This window comes from Schistocerca piceifrons, chromosome 9 (assembly GCF_021461385.2).
Source record: "Schistocerca piceifrons isolate TAMUIC-IGC-003096 chromosome 9, iqSchPice1.1, whole genome shotgun sequence".
NCBI lineage: Eukaryota > Metazoa > Arthropoda > Insecta > Orthoptera > Acrididae > Schistocerca > Schistocerca piceifrons.
This window is the reverse complement of record NC_060146.1, coordinates 84,096,454-84,122,506: the sequence shown is the minus strand read 5'-3', so window position 1 is coordinate 84,122,506 and position 26,053 is coordinate 84,096,454. Positions and strand designations below refer to the sequence as shown.

At 43.3% G+C, this 26,053-nt stretch overlaps 1 protein-coding gene across 3 annotated transcripts in view; it reads left to right on the top strand.

The window, feature by feature from the left end:
- LOC124717270 (cytochrome P450 4C1-like) overlaps positions 1-26,053 on the top strand; it is a 207,587-nt gene that overhangs the window by 47,308 nt on the left and 134,226 nt on the right. For all 3 annotated transcript variants that reach the window (XM_047244083.1, XM_047244082.1, XM_047244081.1), the window contains exons 3-4: positions 8,089-8,290; positions 15,762-15,986. In XM_047244083.1, the coding sequence (XP_047100039.1) occupies positions 8,089-8,290; positions 15,762-15,986 (427 nt within the window). The remainder of the gene's footprint in view (positions 1-8,088; positions 8,291-15,761; positions 15,987-26,053) is intronic.

Here is a 26,053-nt window from a genome sequence, read left to right as displayed (position 1 = left end):
GATGTGGAGACACTGGAATGGGGTATTCATGCTGTCTTTGACAGTATTCGGATGCAGCTTGGCTGATGTGATTGCATGAGACAGTCCATGCTACAGTGCATGCACACATGTGTTGAGGCACATGTAAACCATATTTTCAATGCATACTGTAACTGTGGCTGCATCATACTGTTCATATGAGACTGCTGTCTCTGTAACAGTGTATGATTGAATAAATGGTCTCTAGCATGGATGGAAACCATGCATTTCTGGACATAAGTTCATTAGAATTGTTTTGTTCTGTATCGTCTGATCAATCAATCTGTGTAGAGGTTGTGAACAGTGGAAAAATTCACCCTATATCATCCAACTAATATAAATCTTAATCATACAGGCAGAACGATTGCAAATGATAAGGCTAAAGGGCTTGTTCTAGTAAAAATATAAGGGAATATATATATATATATATATATATATATATATATATATATATATATATATTTTCTGGCCTTGTTTAGTGTAGCTGTTATGCTGCTGTGGCTGCAGACTGCAAAACGATAATTTCCGTGACTATTCACGAATCCTATGAGACGGAATTAATTTACTACTAAGTTCGCCGCAAATTCCATCATAGACTAATGTTGGGTAACCTTGCGTTCCAAACCTTACTATATCCAGAGACATTTTTGTGACACATATGACGCCGCCACCCCAGTTTTCACTCGAATATAAACAGTTTTAGTACTAAAAAAATATTAACATCGCCAGACATGACGCAGCTAGATCCACACACTAGGCTAACTGCTTGGGGCTGTCACCTTTTGGTTTTTTCAGCCCCAAGGTCATCCACACAACTGAGCAATATTCAAATTCCACAGTTGATCCCTGCCTGTCTTATTAGCTTTCTGAAAATTATAATACATTTCCCAAGAACCACTGAACATTATACGTATTATATCCATTCCTGACGTTTGAATTGTGCTATTGTAGAGTTGGTTAATACAAAATGTTGCATAAAATATACTCTCTTTCTCATAAACGTTACAGGGCAGATTTTTTAAAAATACAGAGTTGCACTTACCAAGTAGTGATTGTAGGTGCTATCAAAATAGTGCCCTTGGTGATCTATACACAGTTTCCAACTTTTTATGGAGGTCTTGAAAACAAGCAGGGAAGTAATGAACTGCGATGCGTGTAAGCTCATTTGTCACAGCCCATTGGATGTCTGCGATATCTTGATGAAACGTTCCTTTTAGTCGCCTTTTCACTCGTGACAACAAGAAAAATCTCAAGGCGAGGGGTCTGGCGAATATGGCAGATTTGGGATACCAATTACAGAATGTCTAGCCAGATACACGGCAACAGACATAACAGTGTAGGGTCTTGTTATGCAATAGAAATCGGTCCTGAGAACGCCACAAATTAGGGCGGTAACGTCGAACTGCTTATCGCAAACGTTTCAAGACTTCGATGTAAAGAGTTTGGTTCACTAATTGATCAAGATCGCTTTTCTTCTCGAAGGTTGTCGTTTGACTTTTTTCGAGGGTGGTGATCCACGACTCAAACGTTCTGCTATTTGACGCTCCATGTGAGGGTCTTAATGGTAGCACCACCTTTCACCCCACCAATAATATTTGACATAAACGTGGCTGCGTCCAGCAGTTCAACAAGAATTCTTCATCTTTCGTCTTTCAATTTGTCTGTTACTGTGTAAGGGACGAGTTTTGTTTCCGTTTGCCTGAATATTCACGTAAAATCTTGTGACACAGACATCACGATTCAAATTAAGTTCTTCTGAAATCGTACGTACAGTTACTTTACAGTCTTCTTGCAAGAACTGCCTTACACGCGCCACGTTTTCATTGGTATGTGTTGCAGACGGGCGACCAGCCCCGGGATCGTCTAGCACTGAACCTCTGCCTTCAAGAAACCTTTTGTGCCACTGGTAACCACGACTTCTTGAAAGTGTCTCGCATGCATATGCCTGCGTAACCACTGTTCACGCTTCATATGGGGTTTTCTCGAGCTTAACGCGGAACTTAATGTTCACTCTTTCCCCACAATCAGCATCCGCTGTGTCACCGTAACTAATGCGCCAGTAGCCCAAACAGTGTGCTGCTAATCACAGACCCGCCACCTAGTGAGTTTGTGCAGAAAGGTGGCCAATGTCATCTCAAGGACGCACACATACCAGGAAACATAAAAACAGCATTTGTTCCTCTTTAGTACTCCAAACTCAGAAATAAAAATGAATCGCTCCAGAAAATTTTCTGACGATGGAGCATGTTGCGTTATGTATCCATGTGGATTATTTTGACAATGATGCAAGGTATTGCCAATTGTTATTTGTCGAATAAGATTTTTTACGCGCTGTATGGAGATAGATTGGGATAGTTCTGATTTGAGGTGCCCTGCACCGATAGCTGTAGGTGCGTGCATGGACGCCAAATGAGACAGAGTGATATCAACTATTCTCTTGTGGGATTGTCTTCAGCACTAGGCTTTAGCCTATTTCTGCTGCACTTTGTGAACACGTCCACAATGACAAAAAGTTCTGATACTCAAAGTGATTACGTATTATGTGTATAGTGCCTACTGTGTGTGTAAAGTGGCTGTCGGTTAAGCAAGCACTATTAGTGCAGATATTTTATAATTTAACGAACAACTGACGAAATCTTGTGACGTATATTTTAAGTGTTCTGATTTTTTTAGTTTCTTATAAGGTTTTATATTTTATATTTAATAGGCCTGGATAGAAAATTAACTTGGTAGTTTGAAACTAGTTGTGAGCGTAATTCAATCCATTTGAGACGCAATTATGTTATCCAAGTTTCCAGCTCTATCTTGACTTTATGTTGTAAATACATCGTTTGTTTTTCTCACATAAATCTCGATCTGTTTAACGTGTCACATGATTATCTTTTAATCTGAAAATTACAAGGTGCATCCAAGACAACATCTTCAAAAACTGCCACGATTGTTGGTAACGTAATTTTACTAGATATCCTCATTTAACATCTCACATTATGTGATGTTAAATGTCTATTTATCCACCTGTTTGTTTTTCAGTGGAGTGAGTACCCTACCCTCTACTTTGGAAATCTTTTTTTTTTTTATTCCCAAGTGTCTTCATCGCATTGGATGAAGGTACAACATTTCTCTAGTTTCGAATCTTATGAGCTAATATCTTCTTATGAAAGTAGTACAATGGACAGTCAGCTAACACTCATCTTGGTGTCTTGACACCTTGATTCAATAGCAGCATTCATGTTACTTGTACTGTGACGATAGGAAGGGCATCCGGCCAACCTCAGACACTAATATCGCCAAACCCATGGTAACAAGGCCGACCCCGTGTTGAAGCGGGACGAAGGCCAACGAAAATGATGATGATGTTACTCGTACTCAATCATCTTTCCCTTAGGCATCTTGTTTGAAGATGTTACCATGGTGATGGCAGTTCTAGCATGATATGTTATTCAGTGGCTTAGCGGACGGACTCCTAAAGGAACTGGATTGGGGTAAAATACAATCTCAGCTCCTACAGGGAGGAATTGCAACTTGATGTACTGTTCCTTCTTGAGGTAACACCCCATGGCATACAATAAACTCACAAGTGTTCTCGTATGGAACATCGAAGGCTTGAAGAACGCCCTGCCTCTCTTCCCAATAGAAACGCTAAGAAGCTATGACGTCATCACACAGACCAGCAAGGGTGGGGGGGGCTCAATTTTTCTGAAAAAGCATACGAGCCATAAAACAAATAATAAAAGAAGAAAACAAAATCATCGTAAAGACTAACCAATTTTCAATCATCGACATGTACGCACAACCACACATTTCAACAGAAGACCCAAATGAAAGAATTACAGAAGCGCTATCACAAACGGAAACAGATGACATTGCTCCGAATGGAACCAGCACCATAGACCTAGTCTTCTACAGACGGACAGACATCAAGTCACTCAACAAAAACCAGTACGGAACTCGGCCATGGCTCCGATTACAAAGCATCTACCAATCTCAACAACATTTAGCTCGCCGAGAACGACCGCCCATACCACCGAAGAAGAAAATATCCAGCAAATTAGATACAGAGAAACTTGGATACAACACTGAAGAAATAGGCAAAGCAAGACCGTCATTATATCAACACGATTTAACTAAAGCAGTAGAAATATGCACGAGAAGTCTACAAGTCCGCCCAACTCAAAATAAGTGAAGAAACTCCAACTATGGTTTAATAAGGACTGCTATAATGAACAGGAAAAACCCTGCTAGCACTACATCAAGCGAAGGATACAAATCACTCAAATGACCTATTGCAATATGCTGAGCAGAGAAGGAAATATAAGACACTAATCTACATCTACATCTACATCTACATCTACATCCATACTCCGCAAGCCACCTGACGGTGTGTGGCGGAGGGTACCCTGAGTACCTCTATCGGTTCTCCCTTCTATTCCAGTCTCGTAGTGTTCTAGGAAAGAAGGATTGTCGGTATGCTTCTGCTTGGGCTCTAATCTCTCTGATTTTATCCTCATGGTCTCTTCGCGAGATATACGTAGGAGGGAGCAAGATACTGCTTGACTCCTCAGTGAAGGTATGTTCTCGAAACTTTAACAAAAGCCCGTACCGAGCTACTGAGCGTCTCTCCTGCAGAGTCTTCCACTGGAGTTTATCTATCATCTCCGTAACGCTTTCGCGATTACTAAATGGTCCTGTAACGAAGCGCGCTGCTCTCCGTTGGATCGTCTCTATCTCTTCTATGAACCCTATCTGGTACGGATCCCACACTGCTCAGCAGTATTCAAGCAGTGGGCGAATAAGCCTACTGTAACCTACTTTTTTCGGATTGCATTTCCTTAGGATTCTTCCAATGAATCTCAGTCTGGCATCTGCTTTACCAACGATCAACTTTATATGATCATTCCATTTTAAATCACTTCTAATGCGTACTCCCAGATAATTTATGGAATTAACTGCTTCCAGTTGCTGACCTGCTATTTCGTAGCTAAATGATAAGGGAGCTATCTTTCTGTGTATTCGCAGCACATTACACTTGTCTACATTGAGATTCAATTGCCATTCCCTGCACCATGGATCAATTCGCTGCAGATCCTCCTGCATTTCAGTGCAATTTTCCATTGTTACAACCTCTCGATACACCACAGCATCATCTGCAAAAAGCCTCATTGAACTTCCGATGTCATCCACAAGGTCATTTATGTATATTGTGAATAGCAACAGTCCTACGACACTCCCCTGCGGCACACCTGAAATCACTCTTACTTCGGAAGACTTATCTCCATTGAGAATGACATGCTGCGTTCTGTTATCTGGGAACTCTTCAATCCAATCACACAATTGGTCTGACAGTCCATATGCTCTTACTTTGTTCATTAAACGACTGTGGGGAACTGTATCGAACGCCTTGCGGAAGTCAAGAAACACAGCACCTACCTGCGAACCCGTGTCTGTGGCCCTCTGAGTCTCGTGGACGAATAGCGCGAGCTGGGTTTCACACGACCGTCTTTTTCGAAACCCATGCTGATTCCTACAGAGTAGATTTCTAGTCTCCAGAAAAGTCATTATACTCGAACATAATACGTGTTCCAAAACTCTACAACTGACCGACGCTAGAGATATAGGTCTATAGTTCTGCACATCTGTTCGACCTCCCTTCTTGAAAACGGGGATGACCTGTGCCCTTTTCCAATCCTTTGGAACGCTACGCTCTTCTACAGACCTACGGTACACCACTGTAAGAAGGGGGAAAAGTTCCTTCGCATACTCTGTGTAAAATCGAACTGGTATCCCATCAGGTCCAGCGGCCTTTCCTCTTTTGAGCGATTTTAACTGTTTCTCTATCCCTCTGTCGTCTATTTCGATATCTACGAATGAAGAAGACGAGGGCAGAATATATTGAAGAAGACGCCAGGAGGCGCGTAACAAGCGCCCAAACAGACCCATTCATAGCGCTCAAGAAACCCAAAATCCCAGCAACAAATATTATCTTAAGGGAATCGTAGGAAAGCCACTTCAAAAACATCCTCAACCATCAAAGCCGGCCAACAGCTTTTGAACTAACTACAGATACAACAACGGCAAATCGCACCCCCATAACGAAACAGGAAATACTTAGACAATAAGAACAGCACAAAACGGAAAGGCCCCAGTACCAGACAGCATCTATATCGAACACCTAAAGGAATCACTTCATTTCATGCGAGACTATTCACCGAATACATCCACTCTGGGAAAATACCAGAGCAATGGGGGTCACCATTAACGAAGCTGATGTTCAAAGAGAAAGGAGACCCCTGAGATCCCGACTCATACCGAGGTATAGCACTCGAAAGTACATCCTTCAAGATATTCGTGATAATCTTAACAAACAGACCCACAAAAATGATGGACTCACAAATACCAGAGAATCAGTTCGGTTTCCGAAAAGGAATAAGCCCCCTACACGTCGTAAGCTACCTAATGGAGCAAACACAAATATACTCAGACATCCAAGAAAGAAATACTTTATGGTCTTCATGGACTACCCCAAAGCCTTTAACGTCATAGACAGAGCGACACTAGTCCAGTAACTCAATCATTTGATAGAAGCCACACACACGTTGGCAATCACAATCTCAGTCTTCAGATACAACAATCTAGGCAAACGAAGCGCTACAAGGAGATCCAATTAGCCCAATGTTATTCAACATCATGACCGCAGACATCACAGACATAATCAGCTTAGCATCACTTATTCTCTATGCGGATGACATGGCAATTGGCTCAGAAAATGCACGAGAACTTCAAGGGGTTCATAACAGGCTCACATCGAGGGCGGAAAGAAATGGATTGCAAATAAACCACAGCAAAACCAAACAAATGACTTTTAGGAAAGGAAGGAAACACGCTCCCAGAAAGTACAATGACCCTGCACAACAAATCTTTAGAGGTAGTGCCAAAATTCAACTACCTTGGAGTCACCCTGCGAACCAGCATGTCATCCTTCAGTAATCATGTCAAAGAAACAGCTGCCACTACCACATCCAACAGCCACCAAAAAATATCACTGGATACAGCAGTGTTACTCTTCAAGTTTCCCCAATAGCTACCTATGGGATCAGCATTATACGCGAAAAACTCACCCTAAGCGACCTGATAACAAGAGAAAAGTCAAAGCTGGCTACATGAAAAGGATTTTAGGCATAGGAAAGTCGGCACCCTCAAGGCTAACATATGTATTAACCAAGGGAAACTATCTCAGTACTGGCTGCCAAGTACCAAGCCCTACGAGAAGCACGTCAAACCTTAAAGAGAAGTGCAGAGCCATCTGGCCTGACCTCTACTCCACAGACGTCATAATGACGGACAAATGGAAACAAGCAAACTACTAGCTACGACACGTAGTTACGCGTTACGCCAGGCATGGATTTCACCATGGACTCTAGCAAAGAAAGAGATTTCACTAGCCGAAAGAAGACTGTGTTTATGATTTGTTTAATAAGCATTGTGAGAGATACTACGCTCGAAACTACAAAATCAGGAAAACCCCAATTATAAAACTGGCTCTGGAATAGTTATTACTTTGTAATTTCTCTTTGGACATTGTGCGCTTTTCAAAATGGTTCAAATGGCTCTGAGCACTATGGGACTCATCATCTGAGGTCATCAGTCCCCTAACCTAAAGACGTCACACACATCCATGCCCGAGGCAGGATCCGAACCTGCGACCGTAGCGCTGTTCGAAAGTGGAATATTAGTGAGTTATTTTGAAGGTGGTTTGATGAACACTCTGCTAGGCACTTTAGTGTCTATTGCGGAATATCCATGCAGATGTAGAAGTAGTGCTACTAATGAATATTTGTGGCCATTTATGTATGAATTATTGAGAGTGATCTCCAGGAACAGATATATTCCGTCTTTGACATGTTGTCAACATGTTTAGAGAGTTTTGTTAGAGAATTTGAGGAAATTACGTCATAATGAACTCGTCGTGTATATTGTCGTGTTCCCCAACTGTTGTGTCACACTTCTTACAGTTGTTCTATATGTACAGCTGTTTTGTCTGAACAAGGGGGTACACTTGTTATCCTGTGGCAGGCTGTATGTCGGCCCAATGCTGCTGGTGATGGTTGCGCACCCAGACGATGTGCAGCACATCCTGCTGACATCAAAGCTGGTAGACCGTGGCGCCATCGTCACCAACCTCTTGCGGCCCTTCGCTGGCGTTGGGTTAATCAACATTGATGCTAGCCGGTGGAAGCTGCACCGCAAACTTATCAACCCCACGTTCCACTCCCAGGTGAGTTAATCAGCATAGGTAAGGTGCATCCGTTATCAGCAGCCGCTGGAAGACCTACAGTCTATTCAGCAACCCTGCAGTCAGCTCTGAGGTGAACTAGTTGTTCGAGCTAGGCAGCTTTCGTTGTTTGGAAGGACTTGCGGGAATGGGCAAAATACGCAAGCAGGAAATGAAAAAGGGACCTCTTGTGACAATGGGTGCACGTGAAGTAACTTTTATTCACAACCTACAGACATTGTAGATTGTTTAAGATCAAAATCTTAAGATCATACTTTAGAGGACTGATACTCTTCGACTGTTGTTGTTGTTGTTGTCCTCAGTCCTGAGACTGGTTTGATGCAGCTCTCCATGCTACTCTACCTGTGCAACCTTCTTCATCTCCCAGTACTTACTGCAACCTACATCCTTCTGAATCTGCTTAGTGTATTCATCTCTTGGCCTCCCTCTACGATTTTTAGCCTCCATGCTGCCCTCCAATGCTAAATATGTGATCCCTTGATGCCTCAGAACATGTCCTACGAACCGATCCCTTCTTCTTTTCAAGTTGTGCCACAAACTCCTCTCCAGTTCTATTCAATACCTCCTCATTAGTTACGTGATCTACCAATCTAATCTTCAGCATTCTTCTGTAGCACCACATTTAAAAAGCTTCTATTCTCTTCTTGTCCAAACTATTTATCGTCCACTTTTCACTTCCATACAAATACTTTCAGAAACGACTTCCTGATACTTAAATCTATACTCGATGTTAACAAATTTCTCTTCTTCAGAAACGCTTTCCTTGCCATTGCCAGTCTACATTTTATATCCTCTTTACTTCGACCATCATGAGCTATTTTGCTCCCCAAATAGCAAAACTCCTTTACTACTTTAAGTGTCTCATTTCCTAATCTAATTCCCTCAGCATCACCCAATTAATTCAACTACATTCAATTATCCTCGTTTTGCTTCTGTTGATGTTCATCTTATATCCTCCTTTCAAGACACTATCCATTCCGTTCAACTGCTCTTCCAAGTCCTTTGCTGTCTCAGATAGAATTACAATGTCAGCGGCGAACCTCAACATTTTTATTTCTTCTCCATGGATTTTAATACCTACTCCGAATTTTTCTTTTGTTTCCTTTACTGCTTGCTCAATATACAGATTGAATAACATCGGGGACAGGCTGCAACCCTGTCTCACTCCCTTCCCAACCGCTGCTTCCCTTTCATGCCCCTTGACTCTTATAACTGCCATCTGGTTTCTGTACAAATTGTAAATAATCTTTCGCTCCCTGTATTTTACCCGTGGTCTAGGGGTAGCGTCTTTGATTCATGATTAAAACGTCTTCGGTCCCGGGTTCGATCCCCGCCACTGCCTAAATTTTGATAAATAATCAGCATTGGCCGTCGAAGACTTCCGGCATAAGAAGTCACCCTCATTCTGCCAACGGCCTTCTCAAAGAGGGCAGAGGAGCGGATAGAGGTTCAGGGCACTCTCTTGTCCTAGGGTTGGGAAATTGCCCCTAAAGGCGGAAGAATCAGCAATGATCAACGACATGAGCATGCAGAAGGCAATGGAAACCACTGCATTAAAGACACGTAACGTGTATCCACAGGACATGTGGCCTCTATTTGAAAAAGTGTCGTGTTGATCTCTTCATTGGCAAAAGATTCCGGAATAGTCCCCCATTCGGATCTCCGGGAGGGGACTGCCAAGGGGGAGATTACCATGAGAAAAAGATTGAATAATCAACGAAAGGATAACGTTCTACGAGTCGGGGCGTGGAATGTCAGTAGCTTGAACGCGGTAGGGAAACTAGGAAACTAGAAAATCTGAAAAGGGAAATGCAAAGGCTCAATCTAGATATAGTAGGGGTCAGTGAAGTGAAGTGGAAGGAAAACAAGGGTTTTTGGTCAGATGAGTATCGGGTAATATCAACAGCAGCAGAAAATAGTATAACAGGTGTAGGATTCGTTATGAACAGGAAGGTAGAGCAGAGGGTGTGTTACTGTGAACAGTTCAGTGACCGGGTTGTTCTAATCAGAATCGGCAGCAGACCAACCCCGACAACGATAGTTCAGGTATACATGCCGACGTCGCAAGCTGAAGATGAACAGATAGAGAAAGTGTATGAGGATATTGAACGGGTAATGCAGTATGTAAAGGGGGACGAAAATCTAATAGTCATGGGTGGCTGGAATACAGTTGTAGGGGAAGGAGTAGAAGAAAAGTTTACAGGAGAATATGGGCTTGGGACGAGGAATGAAAGAGGAGAAAGACTAACTGAGTTCTGTAACAAGTTTCAGCTAGTAACAGCGAATACCCAGTTCAAGAATCACAAGAGGAGGAGGTATACTTGGTAAAGGCCGGGAGATACGGGAAGATTTCAATTAGATTACACAATGGTCAGACAGAGATTCCGAAATCAGATACTGGATTGTAAGGCGTACCCAGGAGCAGATATAGACTCCGATCACAATATAGTAGTGATGAAGAATAGGCTGAAGTTCAAGACATTAGTGAGGAAGAATCAATACGCAAAGAAGTGGGATACGGAAGTACTAAGGAATGACGAGATACGTTTGAAGTTCTCTAAGGCTATAGATACAGCAATAAGGAATAGCGAAGTAGGCAGTACAGTTGAAGAGGAATGGACATCTCTAAAACGGGCCATCACAGAAGCTGGGTGGGAAAACATATGTACAAAGAAGGTAGCTGCGAAGAAACCATGGGTAACAGAAGAAATACTTCAGTTGATTGATGAAAGGAGGAAGTACAAACATGTTCCGGGAAAATCAGGAATACAGAAATACAAGTCGCTGAGGAATGAAATAAATAGGAAGTGCAGGGAAGCTAAGACGAAATGGCTGCAGGAAAAATGTGATGACATGGAAAAAGATATAATTGTCGGAAGGACAGACTCAGCATACAGGAAAGTCAAAACAACCTTTGGTGACATTAAAAGCAACGGTGGTAACTTTAAGAGTGCAACGGGAATTCCGAATTCCACTGTTAAATGCAGAGGAGAGAGCAGATAGGTGGAAAGAATACATTGAAAGCCTCTATGAAGGTGACTATTTGTCTGATGTGATAGAAGAAGAAACAGGAGTCGATTTAGAAGAGATAGGGGATCCAGTATTAGAATCGGAATTTAAAAGAGCTTTGGAGGACTTACGGTCAAATAAGGCAGAAGGGATAGATAACATTCCCTCAATGATTTTAGAAGAAATTCCTAAAATCATTGAGGGAAGTGGCAACAAAACGACTATTCACCTTGGTGTGTAGAATACATCAGTCTGACGAAATACCATCTGACTTTCGGAAAAGCATAATCCACACAATTCCGAAGACGGCAAGAGCTGACAAGTGCGAGAATTATCGTACAATCAGCTTAACAGCTCATGCATCGAAACTGCTTACAAGAATAATATACAGAAGAATGGAAAAGAAAATTGAGAATGCGCTAGGTGACGATCAGTTTGGCTCTAGGAAAAGTAAAGGGACGAGAGAGGCAATTCTGACGTTACGACTAATAATGGAAGCAAGGCTAAAGAAAAATCAAGACACTTTCATAGCATTTGTCGACCTGGAAAAAGCGTTCGACAATATAAAATGGTGCAAGCTATTCGAGATTCTGAAAAAAGTAGGAGTAAGCTATAGGGAGAGACGGATCATATACAATATGTACAACAACCAAGAGGGAATAATAAGAGTGGACGATCAAGAACGAAGTGCTCGTATTAAGAAGGGTGTAAGAAAAGGCTTTAGCCGTTCGCCCCTACTCTTCAATCTGTACATCGAGGAAGCAATGATGGAAATAAAAGAAAGGTTCAGGAGTGGAATTAAAATACAAGGTGAAAGGATATCAATGATACGATTCGCTGATGACATTGTTATCCTGAGTGAAAGTGAAGAAAAATTAAATGATCTGCTGAACGGAATGAACAGTCTAATGAGTACACAGTATGGTTTGAGAGTAAATCGGAGAAAGACGAAGAAAATGAGAAGTAGTAGAAATGAGAACAGCGGGAAACTTAACATTAGGATTGATGGTCATGAAGTCAATGAAGTTATGGAATTCTGCTAGCTAGGCAGTAAAATAACCAATGACGGACGGAGCAAGGAGGACATCAAAAGCAGACTCGCTATGGCAAAAAAGGCATTTCTGGCCAAGAGAAGTCTACTAATATCAAATACCGGCCTTAATTTGAGGAAGAAATTTCTGAGGATGTACGTCTGGAGTACAGCATTGTATGAGAGTGAAACATGGTCTGTGGGAAAACCGGAACAGAAGAGAATCGAAGCATTTGAGATGTGGTGCTATAGACGAATGTTGAAAATTACGTGGACTGATAAGGTAAGGAATGAGGAGGTTCTACGCAGAATCGAGGAGGAAACGAATATGTGGAAAACACTGATAAGGAGAAGGGACAGGATGATAGGACATCTGCTAAAACATGAGGGAATGACTTCCATGGTACTAGAGGGAGCTGTAGAGGGCAAAAACTGTAGAGGAAGACAGAGATTGGAATACGTCAAGCAAATAATTGAGGACGTAGGTTGCAAGTGCTACTCTGAGATGAAGAGGTTAGCACAGGAAAGAAATTCGTGGCGGGCCGCATCAAACCAGTCAATAGACTGATGACCAAAAAAAAAAATTTACTCCTGCCACCTGAATTTGAAAGAGTATTTCAGTCAACATTGTCGAAGGCTTTAAGTCCAGAAATGCTAGAAACGTAGGTTTGCCTTTCCTTAATCTTTCTTCTAAGATAAGTCGTAGGGTCAGTATTGCCTCACATGTTCCAACATTTCTGCGGAATCCAAACTGATCTTCCCCGAGGTCGGCTTCTACCAGTTTTTCCATTCGTCTGCAAAGAATTCGCTTTAGTATTTTGCAGCTGTGGCTTATTAAACTGATAGTTCGGTAATTTTCACATATGTCTACACCTGCTTTCTTTGGGATTGGAATTATTATATTCTTCTGGAAGTCTGTGTGTATTTCTCCGGTCTCATACATCTTGCTCACCAGATGGTAGAGGTTTGTCAGGACTGGCTCTCCCAAGGCCGTCAGTAGTTCCAATGGAATGTTGTCTACTCCCAGGGCCTTGTTTCGACTCAGGCCTTTCAGTGCTCTGTCAAACTCTTCACGCAGTATTGTGTCTCCCATTTCATCTTCATCTACATCCTCTTCCATTTCCATAATATTGTCCTCAAGTACATCACCCTTGTATAGACCCTCTATATACTCCTTCCACCTTTCAGCTTTCCCTTCTTTGCTTAGAACTGGGTTTCCATCTGAGCTGTTGATATTCATACAAGTGGCTCTCTTTTCTCCAAAGGTCTCTTAAATTTTCCTGTAGGCAGTATCTATCTTACCCCTAGTGAGATAAGCCTCTACATCCTTACATTTGTCCTCTAGTCTTATCTTGTATACCACATCATATACAGAATATGTAAGCTTGAAATCCCAAATAAAAAAGTTAAATTTTTTCTCCAAAAACATGGTCATTCTGGTCAAGATGAAAAATATTACATTTGGGGCATAAGTTTGTAACGCTTTTGTTTTCCATTTTGGTGTTCCAATTTCTATGGGCTTACTTATCGATTGTCATTTTTTATTTGTAGTTCTGCGTTACTATTTGAGTTTACGAGTTAATATTTTGTCGTGTGTGGACGCTTTGAAATGGGGTGCTGAGTAGAGAAGTAGGAATATTTTCGACAAATTTTTTTTGTATGATTTCAGTAGATGGGTGACAGTTGGGGAGGCAACCAGAAACATTTTCTGGGTTTATGGGGAAAATGCCATTGAACAGAGCATGACAAAATAATGGTTTTTTCGTTTTTAAGAAGGATCGTTTTGATGTTAGTGACTCTCAACATTTAGAAAGATCTTCGGGTTTTGATGAAGATCGTTTAAACCCATTAATCCACAATGATCCATGTCAGTGTACTGCAGAGCTTGCAAAAGTCATGAACTTTGCTCATTCCATCATCGGGCGATATTTGCATGCAATGGCGAAGATTCAAAAACTGGGTGTATGATTACTGCGTGCTCTTAGACTGATGTAACGGTAATGGTTTCAACGTCGTCCGCCAACAGATAGTGTAGTGGCGCAGCTGCCAGAGTGCTATCCGCGTCTACCCTTTAGTATGGAATGCTCACAGCGGGAACGCTCAGTGTGTTGCACTGAGACGCGCTCGTGCTTCCACAGCCAACTACGCGAGCTTGAAAGGGGTCAAATTGTGGTCTTCCGAGTGGCGGGATGCTCAGATTGTGCAGCGATTTTGGTATCAGTGGTTACGTGAAAATACTCATACTACATACGATGTTCTAGACGTCCACGCAGCACAGAAATCCGCCAGGACCACAGTATTGTAAGAGCCGAAGTAACATATCGTAAAGCAATCACAGTACAGGTAAGAGGGTTTGGGAGCCCAGACATCTCAACATAAACCACTGAAAATTGGTTATTAGCAGTGAGACTGCAGGCACGCTCACCTCTAGCCTGTCTTTGTCTCACGCCACAGAACGGAAGTGCACGGCTCGACTCGTGGATTCAGAGAATCATATTCGAGATGGAATGACTCGCCGTCGTCTTCAGCGATGAAAACAGATTCTGTCTGCGTGCAATGTACACCCGGTGAGCGCTGTCTCGTGGAATGCATACGTCCAATACACAGTGGTTCCGCTGCAGCCCTTAAGATCTGGGGCGTGATAAGCCACAACTCTCGTTCACCTTTGATGTTTCTGGATAGGACGCTAACCAATGGTCGGTATGTGCAGAATGTTGTGAACCTGTTCTTTTGCTGTTTTTGCAACACGAAGGTGATGTATTGTTCCAACAGGATAATGTGCCCCCACATACTGCCCATGAACCTGTATTTGCTCTGTAAGATGTGCAGAAACTTCACTGGAGAGCAATATCCTCCAATGAAGCGTGGGTGGGATATGAGGGGACGGGAAGTGACTTGTGTGACTAGTCGAGTAACAACTGATAAAGAGCTATGTGAGCTGGTCAAGCAGGCGTGAAGTAACGTATCCTAGCATAGTAATAGCCATCAGCACTGTCGACTGGATGCCAGAGTCAGTGGGTGCACTGGGGCCTGTGGCTGCTACATTACACACTAATATCACGTTTCAGCAAGCTCAATACATGGCACCTCAGAACTGCCTATGCTATTTATCTGTAATTGTAATCATTTCATATACTCTACATGCAACGTTGTAACAATAAATCGTGGGTGAATTGGAAACCTCTAAAATCTGTGCTAATTAATTTTTTGTGGAAGTGTATATTAGAAACTACAAAGGACCCAAGATAGAACCCTGTGGTACACAATTTCTAATTCCTTGCCGTTCAGAGTGGGTGCTACGGCATAGAAAAACCAGCGAGAGACTGATTTCTAGCATGCAAATGGGATAAATTCAAAGTCGTGGCAGCTATAATTAAAAATTAAGCATGTTGAAAATGTGCTGCTGGGTTACAGCTTCTGGAGGGATTCCTGGAGGCTTTCCACGATGGTGGTCTCTTCGTGAGCGAGCGGCTCGCTAGGACCAGAGGCGCAGCTACCGATGTTCATCCTCCAGTGTTCTTGGCAGCCATCCACAACTTCTGCAGCACCATCATGGGCATGAACCATGACCTCATACCAGACGCCACGAGAGCGGAGGAGTTGTCTGCCGCAGTGAGCGATGGCTTGATCACTGTACAGGTAAGATCGAATAAAGCAGTGAGTTTACCGACGCACATTCCAAGAACGGCATTGTCTGCTGTCGCAGCTATTTATGTATCCCTTGAACCACCTTACGATTTGTATCGTAGGAAACAAAGTCCATTGGCCCACACGGCGAGTGTCGTCCGACACATAGATATCTTCACGAGTCCCTAGCGAAGGATTTTTTTTCCCTTTACAAAGCGGAATTTTATGCACTCGCAATATAGGGCGATTTCTTCCACAGTGGACAAATTCAAGAGACTGATAGATAAAAGAACACGGAACAAAAAAGGTCTGATGAACGTATATCCAGAAATGCATGATTTCCATGCTAGAGATAATTTATTCAGTCATAAATTGTTCCAGACACTGTGATCTACTTCGCGCTGGACCATCCAGATACAGTTACAGTATGAACAGTTGCCTGCGACAGAGTGGAACGGTTAATAATACGTCATGCCATAGCGCCCTCTCCTTCCATAGTCATTGCTAATGTTGTGTCCGGTTCACTTGTCGTGCTGACTAATCTCGCAGCGGATGTGATGAAGCGTTGTACATAATGGTTCCGATTCGAATCGAGAGATAGCTGGCATGGTGTGTACTTACATAAAGGCAAATGACAATGGGCGGCCAGCAGCAAGGTTGCATTAGAAAATCTATCCCCACCGACAACAACCACAGCATTTGTCTGAGACAGGGTCGTTTCAGGAAGCAGGAAATCATGAAGGACGTACCCGAAATGTTCGGACATCGGACTTGCAGAAAAATGTGATTAACACTGTGGAAGGCGACTGCCGTGTCAGTACCAGGCAGTTGGCTCGCCAGTGCAGGGTAAGCCAGACGACAGTGTGGAACATTCTCCATGACAATTGTTACTACCGTTGTCACTTACATCGTGTGCAGGACTTACTAGCGACGGACTTTCCACATTGGGAGCAGTTTAGTCGCTGGATTCCGCGATTTGTGACATCCTTCCCATTCACAGATGAGGCGACCTTTACACGGAGTTGTATCTTCAACTTTCATTATAGTCATCTGTGGGATAGTATGCAGAACCCCCGTGGTAGGGTGACAGCGAACCATCAGCATGGGTGCAACCGGAATGTGTGGGCCTAACTGGGAATAGCTGGCGACCATGTTTTGGGACCAGCCTTACTTCCAGGTCACCTAACAGGTTGGAACTATCGGCGTTTCTTGCGGGTGACTTTGTCTCCCCTGCTGAAAGAAGTGCCATTCGTGGTTCGCAGTGTTGTGTGGGACTCCAGCCCGCTTCTCTGTTGTGCAAGGGGAACGGGTATTCATCGATTTCGCAGCGCTTAGAATAAAAACCTCCATAGCGTGCATTGCCATTACTTAGGGTACCGAGTTAAGTGATGTGGGCGAGACACCGCAGTCTGCTACAAATGCACCAATCCGGGACATTCAAACCCATTATAGTGATGAGGCAGTTGGTTGCTACCATGAATGTACAGAAACGGTACTGATATCCTTTGCTATACACTCAGGACAAGGCAAATAGTTTAATATGTGGAAAGGGGCCAAAATGAGTGGCTGTCAATTGAACTCGAACATACTACTTCATTCATTTGGCAAACATTACAAGAGTAAAGAAAACATTAAAAACAGAGCAAGAAAAACATTAATTTTAGAACTTAATGCCCGGCTAAATGCGCCATTCCATCTCACGCCTCAAGGGCAAAACAACTTTAATTTGAAACCGGCTGAAGGCCAATCACTTAAGACTCAAAAACAACAATTTCAATTTTAAAAGGTAGGAGGCCCCATTTTAAAACATTTATCGACTTTAATTTAAAGTCGGCTAGAAGCCATACATAAACAAACAATAAGGACAAGTACCCCCCCATGAACCATGGACCTTGCCGTTGGTGGGGAGGCTTGCGTGCCTCAGCGATACAGATAGCCGTACCGTAGGTGCAACCACAACGGAGGGGTATCTGTTGAGAGGCCAGACAAACGTGTGGTTCCTGAAGAGGGGCAGCAGCCTTTTCAGTAGTTGCAAGGGCAACAGTCTGGATGATTGACTGATCTGGCCTTGTAACAATAACCAAAACGGCCTTGCTGTGCTGGTACTGCGAACGGCTGAAAGCAAGGGGAAACTACAGCTGTAATTTTTCCCGAGGGCATGCAGCTTTACTGTATGATTACATGATGATGGCGTCCTCTTGGGTAAAATATTCCGGGTGCTACAGAAGAATGCTGAAGATTAGATGGGTAGATCACATAACTAATGAGGAAGTATTGAATAGGATTGGGGAGAAGAGAAGTTTGTGGCACAACTTGACCAGAAGAAGGGATCGGTTGGTAGGACATGTTCTGAGGCATCAAGGGATCACCAATTTAGTATTGGAGGGCAGCGTGGAGGGTAAAAATCGTAGAGGGAGACCAAGAGATGAATACACTAAGCAGATTCAGAAGGATGTAGGTTGCAGTAGGTACTGGGAGATGAAAAAGCTTGCACAGGATAGAGTAGCATGGAGAGCTGCATCAAACCAGTCTCAGGACTGAAGACCACAACAACAACAACAACAAGGACAAGTAAGAAAAGGCAGCACATCAAACTGCGAACACAAGTTCCCGAGGATCGGCCTAGAATTCAAACACTAACGCTTGCTTAGGTGAGACAGGCAGTCGGCCAAATAATTGTTAATCCGACGGCAACCCAACTGACAGTCAACGGACCAAGCAACAGGATAACTTCCAGTCCATCTGACCAGCACACAACAGGGAGTTCAGTGGAACAACGTAGAAGGTATCGGCGCCCACAACGAGTTAAACATTCAGCTGTCACACTAGACGCCGTGCTGGACAGCCACAACACGATGAGGAATATACATTGCCCGAATTTACGTCAACGCCCAGAGCGGGTAACCGGAACGTTAACGGCAACAAGGCAGAAGATTCCGCTGGTGCACTTCAATTCAAAAGTAATCAAGTTAAGTTGATCTCCACAGGAGGGCAGCTAGAATTTCGCCAACTTGAAAACACACGTTGTTGCTCGCGGGAATGTCCCAAAAGCCCACAGCGAAATTCAAACGACACAATGTGAACAGTTGGGGCTGGCTGGTAGATTAAATAAAGACTCAACTCTCGTGTCCGGGACTGGTGAGCCACGGACCTCGTAGCAATAGGGACAGCCCCACACACTACGACCGAGCGTGGACGCCGAAAGCGGCCCCGGCCAGACACGCGCCACGAAGACTTCCTCGCTGCTCCACGTCAACCGACCAACTGCCCGCACACGGCACAGCCGGAAAATATGAGCCGAGGCCAACGATAGTACAAGGGTGCGAATATCGATACACGCTGCTGCTGCCACTTTCGGAGAGAGAGTATAACAGCATAATCGCGATAACCGTGGGAGACTAATAACAGAATAGCAACCAAGGTTTAATGCAAGCTGAGCTACGTGAACTTGGCTAAGGTAAACCCGATACAACCTACCCGAACAGTGATCCTTGACCAACAGATTTACCAGGCCTAAAATACGCACGATCGTGCAAGGCCCCAGAAAATGACGAGTAAATTTACTAAGATTCCTGCCACGCACCTGCCTCGCCGGGAAATTGTGGACATAGACTTGATCCCCTGACCTCCCCTTAAAGGCTTATCGATTACGGTTATAACGTTCAGCTCGTTTATTATGGGCTCTGAGTATATTACGTCTGGCCCGGTTCAAGTTTTCGTTGATAACTTGAGGACTAATATCCGCTGGAATAAGAGCTTGAATTTCCCGCAAGTCCGAAAAAGAGGAATTAAAAGGGTAGGAAAGGATCAAGGAGTCGGGCGTAGCTCGCTGGCTGTATTAAAGTCAAAACTAAACCAAGGAAGACTGGAGTGGCGTTTACTAGGCCTTTCCTGATGATAAATAATCACCGTGGACTTAGGATTTCGGTTAACTCTCTCCGCAAAGAACCCCTGAGGACAATACAGGGTGGTCCTGATCTGCTTGGCACTGTTCTGAAAACAGATGGTGGTGGTTGTTGGGATGTTTAAGGGGGACTAAACAGCTAAGGTCATCAGTCCCCCATTCCAAAAACAAGCGAGACAGACACAGAGCAGATAAAACCCCAAGGGGAAGGAGACTGCCCCCCCCCAGGTGCTAAAGAACACAAATTAGGCAACGAACACTGCAGAAAAGAAGAGTACAGACGAACACCAGACAGAAAGAAATATAAGAAAAGAAGATGGCCGGAGAATGGTTGACTGACCACGACAACAAAAAAGGGAAAGAGTCAACCATCCGATGAGACACCAAAACAGCAACAAATATGGAGAGACGCGAGGACAAAAGACACAGAAACGGAAAAGTGCAGGACCCCCCCTAAATGGATCCATAAAAAGGACTAGCACGGATAAAATGTAAAACATTGTCAGCCATGGAGGCATCGTCACATAAAATCAAAGGCAAGGTGCCCGGGAAATTAAAAGACTGCCGAAGGGTGCGCAGTCGGGGACACTCCAATAAAATGTGGGCGACCGTCAGCCGGGACCCACACCAACACAGGGGGGGATCCTCCTGACAAACAGAAGGCCTTGGAAAGAACCGAAAGAAAAGCAGGAGCATTATCGCTAACAAGCTGCTTAGGTGGGCCAGAAACACTGAAGACATTAGTTAAAGGAGACATAGTGCTAGCTGCGGTAACGTTACGGCTCTGGAGGAGCCAAGTAAATCTGGAGAACGCATCGATAATAAATAATACATATCTATGACCCTTCTCAGTACGAGGGAAAGCTCCTAAATAATCAATGTAGAGCTTGTGCATAGGCCAGAACTCTCGTTCAGAACTCAACAAACCCTGCTGAAGAGCTTTCTTGGACTTGGCAACATTACACAAGCGACATTGGGATATCGTCTCTTTCACATCCTGGTCCATGGAAGGGCAAGTTAAATGCTCCTTGATTTATTGGAGAGTCTTATAAGAACCTGAGTGACCGCCCACCAACGAATCATGAAAATAACGAAAAACCGGGCGCACCGAAGCTACAGGCAAACATATCTTGCACTGCTTAGCATCCCCCACCCTCTTACAGACAATACCACTCTTAACAACATACTCATCGGACAGCTCTCCTGCCAACACACGTTGCTTAAGGGGGACCCAAACAGGGTCCTGATCCTGATGCTGAGCAACATCCTCAAACAAGAGGGGAATTTCACCCAACACCATACAATTAAGACTGTCTCACTCTACCTGCTGGTTGCCCTTACTAGGTGTAGTTTCGGCGAATATACGGCTGAGAAGATCGGCAAGGACATTTTCAGAGTCTCTCACATGTTTAACTTCAAACTGAAATGCCGAAATGCGTACCGCCCACCTGGCAATATGGCCAGTTTTACGTGGCCTAGCCAACACCCAGCTCAAAGCCCGATTGTTGAGCTGGAAAACCCGATGTTCAAGGTAGAAGCGGTACTTCGTTAATGTAAATAAAACGGCCAAAGCCTCGCACTCGTAGAGAGAGTACTTAAGTTCGACATCAGTTAACCAACGAGACGCGTAGGCTACTGGCTGTCTCTGCCCCTCAAACTCTTGGAGGAGAACAGCTAAAATACCAGCCTTAGAAGCGTCAGTTTGAACAATAAACCTTTTATTAAAATCGGGTACTCCAGGAACCGGAGGACTGGCTATTGCTGCCTTAATGTGCTCAAAGGCAGCCTCTTGGGTGGGCCCCATTCAAAAAGCGCGCTCTTCCGGCGTAACTGATTTACGGGTGCGACCAAATGAGCAAAATTGGGAACGAAACGCCTAAAGTAGTTCGCCATGCCTATGAATTTAGCAATTCCCCGCTTATTAGTAGGCGGAGGCAAAGCCCGCAAGGCTTTAGTTCGCTCTTGGTCAATGCAGATACTCTGACCCGACACTATATGACCTAATACCTGCTGCTTGGCTAGCGTCATCTTACTAGGCTTAACGGTCAGCCCGGCTCCCTGTAATCTTAAAAGAACTTCCTGGATATTCTCCAAATGGTCCTGAAACGAACGGCTATAGATAACTAGGTCATCCAAATACCTATACACACAGACTAACTTCAAGTCGCCAAGGATATTATCCAGCAAACGAGTAAGCACAGCCGCACCAGTCGCTAGCCCAAAAGGAACTCTAAACTCAAACAAGTTCCAATCAGTACATGTTTACATTCTTCAGCAGAATGAATCCGATAATAGGCCTGATTCAAATAAAGGACTGTAAACCAATTAGCGCCAGCAAACCAAGTAAGAGAATTATTCAGATCACGTAGGGGTACCGATTCAAAGACAACCTTAGCGTTTAAACGGCGGTAGTCAACCACAGGTCTGAAATCGCGCCCTTGATCATTAGGTACAGGAAATATTGGGGAAGCATAAGCAGATGTAGAAGGCCTAATCACTCCTTGTTGGAGCATCTGAGATATTTTAGCCTTGAGTATCTTCACCTTAGGGGGGGTGAGAGGTTGAGAGGCGCCCACATGCCTTGCTCATACTGTGGCATCAAGCAGTCAGGCCTGCAAGATGAGTGGTTTGCCAAGCGAGTGGATTCTTCCTTAATTTATCGAGCAACATGAATTCTCGTATTTTACTATTAAGTTACAAATTATCCTCCTGTATGAATAATACGCAACGGAAACACGCATCTGACTATCAGTGATTTATAGAACTCTGACTGTACACTACGCACTGGCAATACCACATTTACCTTTTGTCTTTGATTTAACGGCTTTTATATAAATTCGGGACATTACGATAACATACAATTTAATGAAAAAGGCCACCAATCTCTTTCTTTTCACTATTTGATTTATTCCTAAACACACAAATTCTACAACCTACAACAAAGTCACATGAGAAATTCCGCCCAGTGGGCATGGCTTTACGTTAGTGAATCTCTATACTATGGTCTCGTAATCTATTTACCGCAACAACGCACTTCCTGGATCGGATGGTCGATCTTTTATTATACCTCACACTTCGCCTCTCACAATAATCCTCACGAAACTTTCCTCCAGGTCGAGCGATACAGAAGGAACAGGCATACCCACAAATCTTTCGAAACTACCTTGCTACTCCCATGCAAAACACACATACCAAAATTACAAGACATACACAACACAACAATATGAAATATTACACAAAGAACGGTTACAACTTCATCACTTTCCGCTTTCCCACTTCAATCAATATTTATCCCAGTTTCACACGACACTGCCCCACTTTGTAATTCTACTTTCCTACTGTGAACTCTGGAGATAAACGCACGTCTTCCTGTGCAATGCAAGCCAAGTGGCGTTGCTGGAAAAACGGCCGACTCACCTTGATTCTCTCTCAGAGTTTAAATTTAGCGTCACACGGAATGATATTTCTTAAATACTTCAACTTATGATACACACACTATTTCTTAAATATTTCAGCTTATTGTACACACGCTATTAATTCTTAAATATTTCAGCTTAAGCTCACGGAAGTATCTCAACTTATAACTACACGTGGGCTCATTGTGACCGTTGGTTTACTACAATCCCCTTAAAATTACCTGCCTCACTTTGTAATTTTCCCCACAAAAGGTCCTGTGAAAGAGAAATTATTAATTGTAACTACTCTTAAATATTCCACATCCATACCATGCCTCCACTCTTTCATTACGGAGCACAACAAAAGAACAGGTCTTTACAGCAGAAGGTTCAGCGGCAGAGTAGCTGAAACATGGCCGTATTCCGATTCTCTCGCACCTCTCTCGAAGTGGGAGAAGCACCTTGCTACCTTATTGGTCAGCCACATTTCAGACGCTCAAAGCTCTGGTAACTTCCATCTCTTTGGTCTCACCAAAGGTAGCCAAAGGATCGACTCAAAGATGATCATATATTCCGATTCACTATCTGTGGTTAGCAGACGACCATACATTCATTCCTTTCACAGATCTCACCAAACTGGATGTAGGGATTTATTTTGAGGGAGTGCACATGTGATCAATTAAATAAATAAATTGTCATTCTTTCCCACACTGGTATCCGGCTTCGCTGTATTAGTTGAAATTGAGTTACTTTTACACAAAAAATGTGTTGTTCTGACAAGAATTTCGTACCTATTTTCAATGTTGGGCGGTACTGTACCCTTTCACCACCGGCTACCCATGCAGAAAAAAATGGCACGGTACTATCCTTGCAATGCGAGGGTAGTTCCGAACATTTTTTTTTTAAGAAAATTGTATTAAAACAAACGTAGCAATTCATCAAAATAACCAGGAGGAGACCTTAGCCCCTGGTGACCTCAAATTGACGACCAAATGTTGTTACTTTACCAAATTGGCAGTTGTTGCATTATTGTACTCTCCACAATCCGGAGTAACGTACACATACAAATTTACAACAATCTACATGACAAATAAAACATCACATCATAGAAATGAAAAAATAGCCTTCGTTACACTTTAATGTGAAATGTCACCACTGTGATAATAAAAATAAGTGGCTTCAGTCAAAACACCAACAAGATTATTACTATGGACGACATCAAAATACATCAGTTAATTCCGATATTTGTTGTGCAATGCAAACTCTTGTCCCCTGTGACAATCTTACTGATCAATGCTACATGAACCGCTACGTTAGTATTACGCCACTGTCTTATAATTAGAGCATCATTGTACCAAATATTCTAATAAACATGCTACGTGAACTTGATAACCCAGAACAGACAAAAAACAAACACTAACTATTCTAAACACAAATGTTGATGAAATACAATTACACTTGCTGTCCCTTCAGGAATGAAACACATAAAAAAAACATTTACACAATTACAAATACATTATTCCCTATCTTGCGAGTCACACGGAAACCTTTCATTCTGTGATTTTCTTGGGGTCAAAAAGTTGCTGATAGTTTTCCTAGAACCACTGTCTCGGTGTCAAAGCTCTCCCATGGTTACCCGGACGAAAGTCTTTGAGTCACTCAAATCGGCATTTTGAACACGCACTGAACAGTAAACTGTATCTCACATTAAACACAAATGTCATAGTCACTGTCAGAGTACCATCCACACGAATCTGTTCGTCCAAAAAAATGCCCCTACAACTACTATTACCCACGGTTCTGTCCTTTCAGTTCATGGTGTAATTAAAAGTCGTAAGTTTCGACAAACAGCACTTATTCCCACACCAGTTCAAGAAATGTCTCCTACTACAGACGCAAATGTCAATGTCCCACTCTAGTTTCTTGCCTTCATACAATAATTGTTCACCAAACGACAACTGTCCTCTAAGTATACCAAGTGTCCCACATGCAATTCACAAAGCACACTTAACAAGTCACTGCCAAAAGTTTATGGATCCCACCATTCAGTGGTCAAGACAAAACAAAACGATCGTCCTGTCTGCTAAAGACAAAATCTTTTCCACCACTCACAACGTGGAAACACCAGTCTTTCACTTTCCACATTATGGAAAGTCGCAGTCATCTTGTTTCACGGCTCCACAATCCAGTACTAGTTATTAGCTGCTGGTAAAAAAAAAAAATGCTCGCCGGGCTCTGCCGCGCCTCGTCCATTCTGCAGTAGCGCCGCTGCGCGCGCCGTTGAGCAGAAGAAACCACCCGCTGTTGCCTCCGCGGGATACCTTCCCCAGTCGTAAGGGTGGCGGAAATCATGAATGGCCAGTGGTACGTGCGTGTCGCCCCAGGCCGTTGACCTGCTGTAGCGGGTGCGTGGAGTGTACCCCGTCCGACAGTGGAGTGGGGAGTGCCGCGGCTCTGTCGCCTGTCGCCATGGCATCGTCAGCTCGGCCCGCTAGCGGTATGGGCGTTACGACACCCAATCAGTTAGCCTTCCGTGCATCTCGCAACATTACAGACAAAAGGAAATTCTTACATTAAAATTATACACCCTACTTTTCTACACATACAACATCAACATTTATCTCTTTTCTATAGACAGCCCATACTCGTGCTATTCATTGTACCTGTCGTCCCTCATACAAAACATGAAAGTGTAAAAAAAAAGAAAACAAAAGGAATAATAAACAATCTATACAGCTCATAATTACAATATCAAATAGTAGGCTACTCTAACATCCTAT